Source organism: Ceratotherium simum, chromosome 6 (assembly GCF_057802395.1).
Source record: "Ceratotherium simum simum isolate JZ-2026a chromosome 6, ASM5780239v1, whole genome shotgun sequence".
NCBI classification, from domain to species: domain Eukaryota; kingdom Metazoa; phylum Chordata; class Mammalia; order Perissodactyla; family Rhinocerotidae; genus Ceratotherium; species Ceratotherium simum.
Genome location: NC_141905.1, coordinates 20,479,819 through 20,493,616, shown reverse-complemented (window position 1 = coordinate 20,493,616; position 13,798 = coordinate 20,479,819). Strand labels below are relative to the sequence as shown.

Below are 13,798 nucleotides of genomic sequence, written 5' to 3'. Positions count from 1 at the left end.
ACAACAAATAAAAATAAATTTTACAAAAAACACTTTTTTTCTTCTATTTAACCATTAAAAATTGTGAAAGGAATTCAAACTCTAAGTCCTACTGACTACTGATGCTTAGTCTCCATTTTTTCTAATGAATATTTCTTGGGAATTCAGTCGAGGTTTCCTGCTTTTCTCAGTCTATGTCTAGTTCACCACAAAATAAAGTTTAGGCTGGCAGAGGCTGTTCTTTTGGAGTAGAAAGTATGGCAAAACTGACTTCAGAAGACCTGGGTAGAAATTCCCAATCCACCACTTCCTAGCCATTTGATCTTGAATATGTCCTCTATTGCCATTTTCTCATTTGTGAACTGGAATGACACCACTGCAAGTCCCATCAGAGCTCAATGAACAGTGAGTGGTTCTATCGGAACCCTGGTCCATGTCAGGTCATGTAGGCACTATGTCAAGCGTAGCTATTCCATACTCACATGTAGTCCCTTCTTTCCATAGGCTATCCCTCGGCCATAAATTGCACTAACCAGATCAGGCTCCTCCTAGTCAGACCAAAACAGAAACACGTCAAAAACTATAAACAAAAAAAAAAAAATCAGTTTCTGCTGAAAGCACGTTAATGCCATAAGAGAGAGCTCTACTTCTTTATGCTACCACGACTCATACGTCAATACGCAGGCCCCAACCAGAAAAGTCTGTATTGTTAAACTCATTTGAATGAGACAAGTAATAAGAGTTTTGCATTAAAAAAAAAAAATAAAGAGAACCAATATTACTGAGCTCTGTGCTAGTTTCTTTCAAATAGTCATCTTATTTAAAATGTAATCCTCTCAACAACTGTACGATTGGCAGCATCAGCAATCATGTCTTACAAAGAAAATGGAGGCTCAGAGAAGTAAACAGATATGAGTAAAGGATTGGATAACGCCTCTTCCTAGTTTGTCTCCTTTCATATAGTCATGAAGTAATCTGAAAAGGAAAGAATCCCTCAGGGCCAGCACAATGAGGAACAACAAATGAGTCGGCTCCACAATCTGCTGGGGATTAATACAGTACTTTATACTGATGGGTCAGAATTAAAAACCAGACCCTTTCTGCAACCTGCTCCCAGATGGACTAGATGAAACACTTCTCAGGCCCAAGGACAGAGTGTCTGCTGCCCCTGCCTCAAGTCCCTCACATGGGTCAGTGGTATGAACTGTCCCCACTTGCTGAGTGAAATGCCTCTCATCTACCCTTAGCCTTCGCCATTTTTACCTCTTCTCTGAATCTTTCCCTATACATTTAAGAAAGAAGAGTAAACAGCCTCTGGCTATAAGGTCCTGCACGAAACTCTTGACACTGCTAAAGAATTTAAGAGAACTGTACCAGAGGAGGCACTTTATAGACTAATCTATTGTTCAGTTTCAAATTTAAGATAGGGTGTCTGCTAGTATTGCAAAAAAAACAAATCAACTTCAACGATAAGTAAATGGGAAAAAACAAAGGAGAAGATGCCATGCATTGGGCGGGGGGGAAGGCTACTTTAAATAGAATAAGGTACATCTCCATCAAGTGGCAAACTAGGGCATCATCGATCACAATCCATTCAGCAGACTGGCCTCATGGTGTACGGAGAATGGGAAAAATGAAAGTAAACAATTACAGATTTCTAGCTTCTCTTGGAAAATCAAAAGATCCAACAAAAATAGGCCTACATTTTGGCATTCTCAAATGACAAAAAAATAACCAGAGCTAAGTACCAGCTGCCTCTTTAGATGAGGGGTGTGTATTCAACAGTTTACTGTATTCGACAGTCTACCCCATATAGTTTTGGATTTGTGATTTATAACTTATACGTAACTGGCATGAAAGGCTGTCAATGCTATTTGCTAAATGGAAAAAAGTGCAAGTTACAGAACTACAGAGGAATGGTGGTTACTTATAAATAATTCTTACCGATAACTGGGTGGGTCAGTATGTGCACAGAAAAAAGCTCTCCAAAATACTAACAGTAATTTTCTCTGAGGAGTGGGATTACTAGATATGTTCCCATTCTACTTATACACTGCTATATTCCTTTTAATTCTTTAAAACAAACATGTATACATTTATAATCAGAAAAAAAGATGCTTTAAGTAATATGTATTATAGAAAATAATTGAAAATTTTATTATAAACAAAAAAATTTATTTAAATAAACAAACAAAATTTATTATAAATTAAAGAAAATTTAGAAAATGAAGAAAACCACAAAAAGGAAAGTAAAGGGCACCTGTAATCCTGCCATCCAGAAATAACACTTTAAACATGTTAATATCCTTCCTGGCTTAAAGAAAGGCAGAGCAAGCAGTTTGGAGGGAGAAGGATACAGGTACAGGGGGAGAAGAGGAGAAGGAAAAACAGTTACTCATTGAGCGATTAAAATAAGATTGTCTTCATGTTTTTCTATAGCAATAATACCTGCCAGAAGATAGAACAGTCACCAGAACAGCCCCTTGGCCAGGCTGGGGCGGGGGCAGGGAGCCCACATAGCTCACCCCTATGATGACATTCTCCAAGAGGAAAACTTACTCTCAGATTTGTAACATCTCAAAATATACTATCCAAGAAGCTTTTCTCCTAAAACTGAGAAAAATTTTATATTAGATGACCAAGAGGTGAATCAGAAAAAGGCGTATTTAAATAAATAGTTATTCTACTGTTGTGACTGGCATCTCCATACATCCTGTGGTGAGGGCCAGCCACTCTGGGAGTCATCTTCATCTCCTCAACAAACACGTCTACTCGTGAAGTCCTGGCAGTTTCCCCTCCTGAATATATCTGCTGTCTCTCCCTCCCGACCACCAGCCCCTGCCCTATTTGAAGCCTTCCTCTCCCACTTAGGCTACTGCAATTGCCTTAACCATTTTCCTGCTGCTTCCGTGGTCTCTAGACCCACACTATGAGTTATCTATCTAACACTAAAGTCTGATCATGTCACTCCCCTGGCTGAAAGTATTCATTGGCTCCCCAACACCTGCAACAGGGACATTGAAGCATTTTTTTACTCTAACCCATAGTAAGAAATACATTCTACATTGTAACCCAGTACACACACACATATGTATATAACATACACACACACACACATATCAGTAACAAAAGTTTCACTAAGTCATACCTAGCCTTACTACACACAATATAATCTGATATTTCCTAGTCTAACATATTTCATTTTTTAAAAAGTACTAGTCTTGACTTGCCAATTAATTTCAGGCCCTGCTAAAGGGCAGCAACTCACAATTTGAAAACAATGAGGTAACACATAAATGCCTTTGTAGAAAATACTGATCATTTTCCTGCCTTACTGTCCAGCCTCATTTCTTTCCACTCCCCCACTCACAATTCATATCCTAGACATCAGCACTAATAGTTCCCTAAATACAACATGCTCTCCCAAGCTCAGTGCATTTGCAAATGCTATTCCATCTGCCTGAAAAACTCACCCATTGCCTCTGTGCCCAAGAAAGTCCTTCTATCCTCTAAGTCTCAGCTCAAACACTACCTCTTCTCTGACTCCTTCCAGACTCCCCTGCAAAATAAATATGCTCCTTCTCCTCTGTTCCTACTATATGTTATATGGACATTAGTCATTCATTCAACAAATATTTACTCAGGGCCAACTATTAGCCATATCTAGTTCCATGTGTTAGTAATACCGTAGTAAGCAAAAACCAACACAGAAGACAAAAGATTCTTGCCTTCTTGGAGCATAGCAGAAGAATCACAAATATAAATGTAAAGTTACATTTTCAGTAAGTGCTAGAGTAGCAAATGGTTCTTTTAGAAAATGCATAAAGACCTAGACAAGGTTAAGGATTCCCTAAGGAAGAGATACCTGGGCTGAGATCTGTAGGGGGTGGGGGAATCCCAGAGTGGCTGGTCCAGGCAGAGGGAGCAGACTGTACAAAGGCCCCGAGGGAAGCAGGGAACACGGCATCTGTTCGAAGATGAGGCTGGAGAGGTAGGAAGGGACCTTATTAAGGATTTTTATCTTAACCTAAAAGCAACAGCAAAGTATGTGTGTTTAAAGTGCACATGTATGGATAGTGTGCACGTGTGCAGAGGGTGTGAGGAGATGAGCCAGGAAACAACGGCCGCATCAGTCATCTGGCAGATGAGAGGGGCTTGGTCGTGGTTTGAACAGAGCCGGGTGAAGGAGATGGACACAGGAGATACTTAAGAGGTATATAAATAGAGGTGGTGATGAAGGAAGTAGCACACAGATGTGTGGAGCACGTGGACTCATGAAGCCCAGTGGAGGGGGTACTGTTCACTGAGCTGGGCAGCACTGGACTGTGACTAGGGATTCTTCTTCAGTTGTGGGCAGGGTACATGGAGGGATCAGGGGAGAGCATATAGTTGATATGGAACCTTTGAGTTGAAGATGCCTATCAGACATCCTAGTGGATATAATTCCATTAAAGTAATTCTCTTATTACAACATTATTTTGCATTTGCACATTTGTCACCCCACTGGAACACAATATCCTTGAGGGCATTTCTTTTCATGTTTAGATTTGTAGCACCTAGCACAGTGCCTGGCACATGATAAGTCTTCATACATGGCAGTTATTATTTAGCAACAAACAGTGGCCATATTATTAGGCAGCTAAGAAAATCTTAATGAGTATTAAAGGCTATCAGATCAAAGACAGCTCTGCCTGGCCTGTTCTTCTCATAGGGGAAGCAAGCAGGCTGACACGGCTAGAAATCATGGGGTGCAGCCGATGGAGGAAAAAGGCCAGAGCCAGGGTTCAGTAAGTCAAAGCTGTACAACACATGTGCGATGGGGAATGGCTTCTGGTGGGCCACCAGCTATCGCAGCTGTAATGTTTTTATAGCAATAAAAAATTTTACACCTTTAAAAAATAGCCATTCAGGGCCGGCCCCGTGGCTTAGCGGTTAAGTGTGCGCGCTCTGCTACGGGCAGCCCAGGTTCGGATGCCAGGCGTGCACCGACACACCGCTTCTCCGGCCATGCTGAGGCCGCGTCCCACATATAGCAACTAGAAGGATGTGCAACTATGACATACAACTATCTACTGGGGCTTTGGGGGGGGAAAAAAAAAAAGGAGGAGGATTGGCAATAGATGTTAGCTCAGAGCCGGTCTTCCTCAGCAAAAAGAGGAGGATTAGCACAGATGTTAGCTCAGGGTTGATCTTCCTCACAGAAAAAAAAAAGAAATGGCCATTCAAGGGTTTGTAACAGTCGAAATATCTGAACACTGACAATTTCCTGAAATCAGTCATCATTATTTTGACCCCTAGGATTTTACATGTGGCCCCCACTGGCAGAGTGCTGCAGCAGCCCCACATGCAGTCCTTCCTCTTCTCCCTGAATCACCCCCAGGGTCCCATCATGACCATAGCAGGGACCTACTTTCAGTACTGCCACTGCCAATGACAGATAAAATAATAAAGCTGTATCAATCAAAGAAGGAATAAAATCTATTATTCAATTTAGGAACCCTTAATACTAGACTATAACTATGATAACAACAGAATATATATCCTTCTATGCTGTTGAAAAAAAATTCTAAAAAGTGAGTAAATTGAATGGAGAAAACCTAAATACTTTACAGATGCACACAATATTTAGGTTTTCTCTACTCAATTTACATTTTTTTAAGAATTTTTTTCCAACAGCACAGAAAGATACATAATTACAGTCATGCATCACTTAACGACCAGATACATTCTGAGAAATGTGTTGTTAGGCAGTTGTGTCGTTGTGTGAACATCACAGAGTGTACTTACACAAACATAGATGGTATAGCCTGCTACACACCTAGGCTACATGCTACTGATCTTATGGAACCACTGTTGTGTATGTGGTCTGTCGCTGACGGAAACATTATGTGGCACACGACTGTATTGGGATTACTATGGTTATAGTTTAGTATTAAAGATTCCTATATTTAAATATTAGATTTTATTACTTTTCTTGATTTTTTATTATTTTATCTATCATTGGCTTTGGATGTTAACAGTAGGTCAAAACTCTTTATGAAATGTCATAATGTATTATTTTTTCAAATAAAAACCAATGTTTATTTCTAAAAACAAATTGGGCTCAGAGTATCAATTTTTCAAAGTATTTTTGAGTACACAGGTCTAATAATATTTATATTTTATAAAGTTTTCAGAATTTTAAATGAATTAAATGAAAACTAATATTTCAATCTTCCAATATTACTCACTTTTTGTAATGCAAAATCATGGAATAACAAGATAGTTACCTTATTAGAGTCATGTCCACTTAGATGTCTCAATTTTCAAACAATCAATTTTTTTAAATCCATAAAGGTCTAATCTACTTCCTCCTTATATTACTTATATAGTGACTTTAAATTTTACAAATATTTATTTTTCCACCACAGACCTGGCTTTTTCATTAAAACTCAAAAGTCACTAGATCAAAGACAAACAAATAAATTAAAAAAGTCCCTACGTGGCAATGTAACGAGGATAAAGTTTTGCCTAACTGGTGGACATTCACATTTACATAAAGGATATTTACAAAATCATATGCAGAGGAATGTTTTAAATTTTGTCTGCTAATGTAAAATAAGAAACAAGTTCTTTTATGAATTCAGTTCTACTACAATCAGACCAGAATCAGATGAGCTCAAGGTCACACAATTAATAGCAAAGGCCAATTGCCTCATAAAATTGTTACAGCACTTACGTTACCCAGCCCTGCATGGGGACCAAAGAAGCACAGAAATTAGGAAATGGTTCCACTTTTCAAGAACACTATCATCAACACACTGACACACGTGGAAGTAACATAAGGGTATTGATGTAGAGATGACATTAATGCATAAGCTTTTAAAATCAAGAGTTTTCGATGAAGACTGAGAGATCTATTAACCCTTGAAATTGTGCTCAGTTTGATCAAAGCCCTGATGCTCAAGGAACATTTTTTTCCTCTATAGATGTACCAAACAAACCATATTTGTATAAATATTCAAATAAACACTTTGAAACAACAAAGATTATGGAAATATCTCATAAGTTTGTTCCCTGATGGTGCAGCTAAGACAACAAGAAGGTATAAAAGCTTTATATCACAAGGTCATTCTGGCATTTCAGTAGCCATCATGCATAGATACAAATTTCACATTAAATGATCCTATAAATGGTGAATAAGAAAATCCAAGCCCCTGTGGTCCCATTTGTTTTCAGCTTTCTATGGATGAAATCAGATTCCATGCTCTGCTGTTTCACACTGGAGTCCACGGCTGTCCAAAAGAAAAGTTTCGTCAAGAGTTAATGAAGACAAAAAACCTGAAAAGTTTGTGTGTGAATAGTTATCACTGCAAATTTGTTAAAGTACATTTATTGGCTTAAAAATACAGAGTTTCTGCACATGTGGAAGGTCCTGCGAGGAAGAGGTGAACATCTCTTAGCATGTACTGACAAAAACGATTTTCCGGTGATATTTAGTTCAGTCCTAACTTGAAGAGTGAAAGGCAGGTGAGCAGCACCCGTGCAATGGTGCTGAAGACATGCCTCACCGCTACTCTGAAATACTGGATACAAAAAAGGATTGTCAGGATAAAATTCAAGTTCATTACTGCAGGAAATACTACCTCTGCATTTGCCAACAAAAGAAAAAGAAGAACAGTTAGATTTAAAGTACAATCATACTTTTAAAATACAATTTAGAGACTGATTTATGCAAATTCTGATTCATAGTGAGAAAAAGAGTTTTGGTCAATTGGAGAAGAAGCAATAACTATTCTTTGGACACTTGCTACCACCTACTTGTACAGTTTCTTGATGAGACTGGCTATAAAGAATTTGAAGAAATCAATGAAAAGCTCTTAAATAGGAATTGTGTGCACCAACTTCAAACATAAAGCCTAATATGGAAACGTTTTGTCCAGAGAAGCAGGATCAAGTTTCTCATTACAATTTTTGAAAAGGATTTTAGCATTTAATACCAAATCTTTGTATTTTGTATTTATCATCATCACACATCAAGAAAATGTGACACATTTTCACCAAGCTCTATCTGGATGCCTCTAAATTTGCTCCTGTTTACTCCAGTGTACCAAGCAAATATGCCTTTCCATGTGTGTCATGATGTGGGAAAGGCTGGGAAGCACCAAAACAAAGGGTAAGAAGAGAGAAATTACCAAGAAAAGCACCAGCAGGAAAGCCGAAGGTACTCTCTTTCCTATACAAACGTGTTATAAATGATCACCTGGTTCTTTCTTCTGTGGGCCAGCAGTGTTCAAACTTTCTGCTGCTCCCCCTGCCTCCATTCCTGCCCCATCAATAGCTTGAATCACCAGAAAAGCGTCCAACCTTATAATCCACACATTCTCAAAGAAAAATTTCCCAGTTGAAAGCAACGTATTATATGGCAGATTTCAATATAGTAATATTAAATTTCATCAAATTCAACATATTAATATCTTTTCTTGGCACAAAGAGAAATTCTGATCTACTTTCTGAAAGCAATTGAAAGAGAAATATGTTTTACAACAATAAATGGACAACAAAAGGGATATTATAGAGCCATTAAAATCATAAGATTGTAGAGAAATATTGAAAAACATTTATAGTATAAAATTAAGTAAAAAAGTAATACAAAATAATACATATAGTCAGATTATAAAGCACAAATGCATACTTCGAAAAAGTCATAAACAAAAAACTTAAATAATGGTAGAGTGGCAGAATTAGGAAATTTCTTTATTTAAAGTTTTTTTTTTAACATTGTTATATTGCCTTCAACTACAATGGTAATAATATTTTTCAAAAAGTTGAATGAGCTGATAATACGTGTGCAAGCTCATACTTTTCTGCTGTTGGTTACCATAAATTAACTGACATCTGCTCCCATAAATGTATCAAAACCTCCCTTTCAAACCAGGGTCAAGTGTTAACTGAGTAAAGCAGTGCTTGCTTACCTTTTATAATATTGCAATGCTAAACAGAAAGGCAATTTTTAAAACTATTTATAATCTACCTTTCATACTTTAAACTCCACTGAAGAACATTATTCCATATGACCACTCAAACACACAGCTGTTTGGATCTGAGGACTTTAATAACTAAAAACAGCTCATCGATTTTTTTGAGAATGCAGATAGAATTATCAACATTAATAATCCTATGTTTGGCATAGGATTAGCATTTAATACCAAATCTTTGTATTATGGTATTAAACAATAATCCCATGTTTAGAAAGAAAACAGAAGCAAAGCAAAAATTTCAAAATTAATATTTTAAAATTAAGTCTACCTGCTGGACTGTAAACTCTCTGTCAGCTCTTACTGAATTAGCACAGATGAATATGCCAGAATGGGGCTCTGAGTAGCTAAAATTTACTGAGCACTTACTAAGTGCCAGGCACTGGACACTAAGCACTTTATAGGCTATTTCATTTAAACCTAGCAAGAATATTTTTGGAAACAGTTGTTGTTATCCCCATAATCCAGGAGATTATGGTAAGCAGCAAGGTAGATTAGAACTTGGGTATCTCTAACCCTAAAGTCCTTGTTTTCTTCACTGTACTCTACTGGACAGACACATCAACAATTGATAAAGGTCAGGCATCTACAAGAATACAGTTAAATAATGATATGAGATATAAGGGCAACGACGCTAGGCTGCATTACGGGTCTCCTCTGCAACTCTTATATGTGTATATTTAAGCATTTTAACAAGATTTTTACAGAGCCATCAATCAATAAAGTTCCAATACTTCCACTGAAGAGTCTCATAAAAATACTTTAAGGTGAGAAACAAATCCATGAGTGGAACTTCAGTTGACCATGCAGATCAGCTCCTGCATAAAGTAAATATCTGGAATTCCAAGAATTTCCAGTGCCCACATCTCATGGGAGATATCATGGTAGAGAGGAAAGTGAACTGAAGCTAATGTTTGTCTTTTTTAAACTTGCATTACAATCCCATCTCTGCCACTGGATGGTGGGGATACTACAAGCAAACTGCTTGACCTCTCTAGATCTCATCTTCCTCATTTAAAATAAAGTAATACTGCAAAGATTAAATGAGAGCATGTTACAAGGCCCGCACCAAGAAAGTGCTCAGTCAAGGCTGATTTCCATTACTTTCCTGTATAATCTTAAAATCCACGTTTTACTGCAGCACTTTAGCTATGCATAAGTCCATATTTTTGTCATGACTATAAAGTTGAAATTACATAATTAAGAAGAAAAATTACCTGAAGCATTGTTGAAAAATGTCTTATTGCTTCATCATAGAGACCACTGCCAATCAACACATAAGCAATAGCTATGAAACAAAATACAAAAACATTAAAGGAAAGAATAAAGGATCTCAGACTGGAATCAGTAGCTAAATGCTTTATTGAACCGTAAAAGGCAGCTCCAAGGACTAGAAGCAGTTAAAGAAAACCTAGAAGTTAATAAGACGTAATTGAATTCTTCTACCATTCAGCACTTACTAATCAGTCTTCTACTTCTATCTAGATTTAAATTATTAAAGCTATCTATAAAATATCTGTCTACAAGAAGTAATTATCTTTTTCTAACCCTATCACTCACTTTCAAATACCAAATAACTTTTATGATGTTTCCTATCTATTTATCAAAAGAACTAGTAATAAGCCTATATAATATCCACAAAACATGGCAATGTGATTTTACTGTGAAAGTTATACCCAAATAGCATCAAAACTCTGGATTCCTGAGGATGCTGAATTTACTGCCAATTACTCAGTGAGAACAAAAACAGGTTCAAATTAATATATATTAGTATAATGCTTAACTGTAGATAATTCACACCACTGCAATGCGATGGTAGTCTTTTTCCTATCTCTTCTATTCAAAACATAGTCAAGGGGGCCGGCCCGGTGGCGCAAGCGTTAAGTGCGCGCGCTCCGCTGCGGCGGCCCGGGGTTCGCTGGTTCGGATCCCAGGCGCGCACCAACGCACTGCTTGGCAAGCCATGCTGTGGCGGCGTCCCATATAAAGTGGAGGAAGATGGGCACAGATGTTAGCCCAGGGCCGTCTTCCTCAGCAAAAAAAGAGGAGGATTGGCGGATGTTAGCACAGGGCTGATCTCCTCACAAAAAAAAAAAAAAAACATAGTCAAAACACTACTCAAACTATACACTAATGATGAATAAATAGGGGCCAGCCCTGTGGCGTAGTGGTTAAGTTCATGCACTCCGCTTGGTTGGCCCGGGGCTCACCAGTTCAGATCCTGGGCATGGACCTATGTCCCGCTCATCAAGCCATGCCGAGGTGGCGTCCCACATAGAGCAACTAGAAGTACGTACAACTATGACATACAACTATCTACTGGGGCTTTGGGGAGAAAAAAGGAAAAAAGGAGGAAGATTGGCAACAGATGTTAGCTCAGGGCCAATCTTCCTCAAAAAAAAAAAAACAAAAACAGACAAAAAAGATGAATAGTTTTTGATCAAATTGTTTAAGTAAGAGCTATTTTGAAATTAGAGCCATGACAATCTCTTAAAACACGGCAATATTTTGACTAAATTTTCACCTGTCCAAAAAAAACAATAAATTTTAGTATTTTAGATTACATTTCCACCTATAATATTTGCCCTAACTCCCTAAATCCCCAAATGTCCCTGAAAAAATTGTACTGTACTCCTCACTCAACATAACACTATTTTGATCACATTTCTTCCCAAAAAAGCTTTATTATAGGGGCCAGCCTGGTGGCATAGTGGTTAAGTTCACACGCTCCGCTTTTTCGGCGGCCCGGGGTTCACGGGTTCAGATCCTGGGTGCAGACCTACGCACCGCTTATCAAGCCATGCTGTGGCGATGTCCCATATAAAGTAGAAAGATGGGCATGGATGTTGGCCCAGGGCCAATCTTGCTCAGCAAAAAGAGGACGATTGGCAACAGATGTTAGCTCAGGGCTAATCTTCCTCACACACACACACACAAAAAGCTTTATTATAACCCTCTAATTCTAGGATCTAATAGGTGTTCAAGCAGATGGGCAACAAAAACTTTTACTGTCATTAAGAGCTTAAATTCCCTGACAGTTAAAAGTAGTAAAAACATTAAATGCAGTAGAAACATTAAATGCAAAAAGAGATTTAGAGTATCTTTATAAATAACCTGAGCAAAGTAAAGTTCAATAACATTGAGCATCATAATAATACAAGAGCTTTTGGGGGCTTTCCTCAAAATAAAAAGAGCACTGTTTTTATCCTCATTTTTTTGAAAAGACAAATTAAGTTCAAACTCAAACTTAGAATAAGAAGAATGGACACTATTCAGATAATGAGATAACCAAAGACATCTCCGGCGGGGGCCAGTAGTAGCAGTAGTGAAAACAACAACAACAAATAATAGTAATAGTTACATGTATTACACTCTTAATATATGCCAGGCACAGTCTTAGGCATTTATAGGTATTAACTCATTTACTCCTTAATTGCAATGAGGTAGGCACAATTATTATCCCCATCTGAAGACAAAGAAATAAAGCATAAAGCAGTTAAACAAACTGTCCAAAGACAACATGCAGTGCGTGAGACAAAGGAAACAGGCTGCCCAGCTCCAGGACCCACCCTCCTAACCAACACGCTGCACTGAAATAAATCAAGACTGTACCGAAACTGCTGCACACTGGGCTGGACTGCAAAACGGTTTGAATTCCTTGAGGATTAAATGAATAGAGACTAAAACATAAATTTATACTTTTCTGAATGCAGGCAGATGATGATATATTAGAAAGCCAAGATCTAGGCTCAGATTCTGGCTCTGCAACTCACTGGCTGTGTCACCATGGGGACTCAGTTACACTACTCTCTGGGTCTTGCTTAACACGCTTGTAGAAAATTTTTAGATTCTTTTCAGATCTAAGTTTTTAGAATTCCCTATGTATCTTCCCATAATCAGTAAATATCTCTGGAATGAACAAATGAATAAGTGAGCCATAAAAACAAATACAGTTTTAGGGAATAAATATTGTACTTAGGAATATGTTTAAATTGTCGCCTATGGCTCGGCTGTTGAACTCCACTGAAATACAATCAAAGGCAGCTTTCAAATCTTTCCACCTAAAAGTAAACACTTTTTGGGAAAACACAAAAGTATCCATAAAAAAAAAATCCAAATCTTGCACAAATATAAATAATTATTAGGATCTAAATTTTGTTGTGGGAGTCCAAAGGCATAAAGAAAAAACTGTGATAGCTGGAAATCTCACAGAAATTGTTACTAACCAGCAATTCCACATCTCCCAGCAAAGTGTATGTTGACAGAAGTCGTTTTTCCCAGAAAAAAAAAATGTGGTACAAAGATCCCAAGCCAGCTCAGGGCCTATGCTATCCCAAGGTCTACTAGGATTATCCTAGAGCATAGAACAGATCTGGCACATATCAGGACCCTAATCCATTATTTAATAAATGAATACGAGGCTGAACAGAATCCGAGGACTTCAGAAAAGACCAAATCTGATGTCTTAACGGGTAATTAATTCTCAAAGCCTACTCCAAGAATATCACCAAAAAGTGATTAATACTTTCAAAATAGTCAACTCTCAATTATCTGCCCTAACAGAGGAAAGGAACCAATACAAAAAGTGCTCGGTCTTAATATAAAATGTGTGTGGCCATGGAAAGGATAAAATGATTATGCATAAATTAGAAAAAGTTTTCTGCAGATGCTTCAGGCCACTGGGCCCCATGTGGGAGCACACACTTATGTGAAGTCTGTCCAGCTGCACTGTTTATTCCTGTATTCAATTTTGCTCATTCCCTCAAGTGTGAGCTGACCAGGCTATGAGGGAGACACACACA

The 13,798-nt window shown here is 37.9% G+C and overlaps 1 protein-coding gene across 7 annotated transcripts in view; it reads right to left on the bottom strand.

The window, feature by feature from the left end:
* TTC13 (tetratricopeptide repeat domain 13) overlaps window positions 1-13,798 on the bottom strand; it is a 77,547-nt gene that overhangs the window by 43,832 nt on the left and 19,917 nt on the right. For 4 of the 7 annotated variants that reach the window (XR_015552450.1, XM_014788929.2, XM_004432363.3 and 1 more), the window contains exons 4-5: window positions 10,214-10,284; window positions 462-527 (exon numbers count right to left, since the gene is read on the bottom strand). Coding sequence is in view for 6 of the 7 variants with exons in the window: in XM_014788929.2 (XP_014644415.2) it covers window positions 462-527; window positions 10,214-10,284 (137 nt within the window). In the remaining variant the exon portion in view is untranslated. Of the gene's footprint in view, window positions 1-461; window positions 528-3,844; window positions 5,445-10,213; window positions 10,285-13,798 lie in introns of those variants that run through there. The other 3 variants (XM_014788930.2, XM_004432364.3, XM_087431953.1) reach the window with 2 other exon arrangements.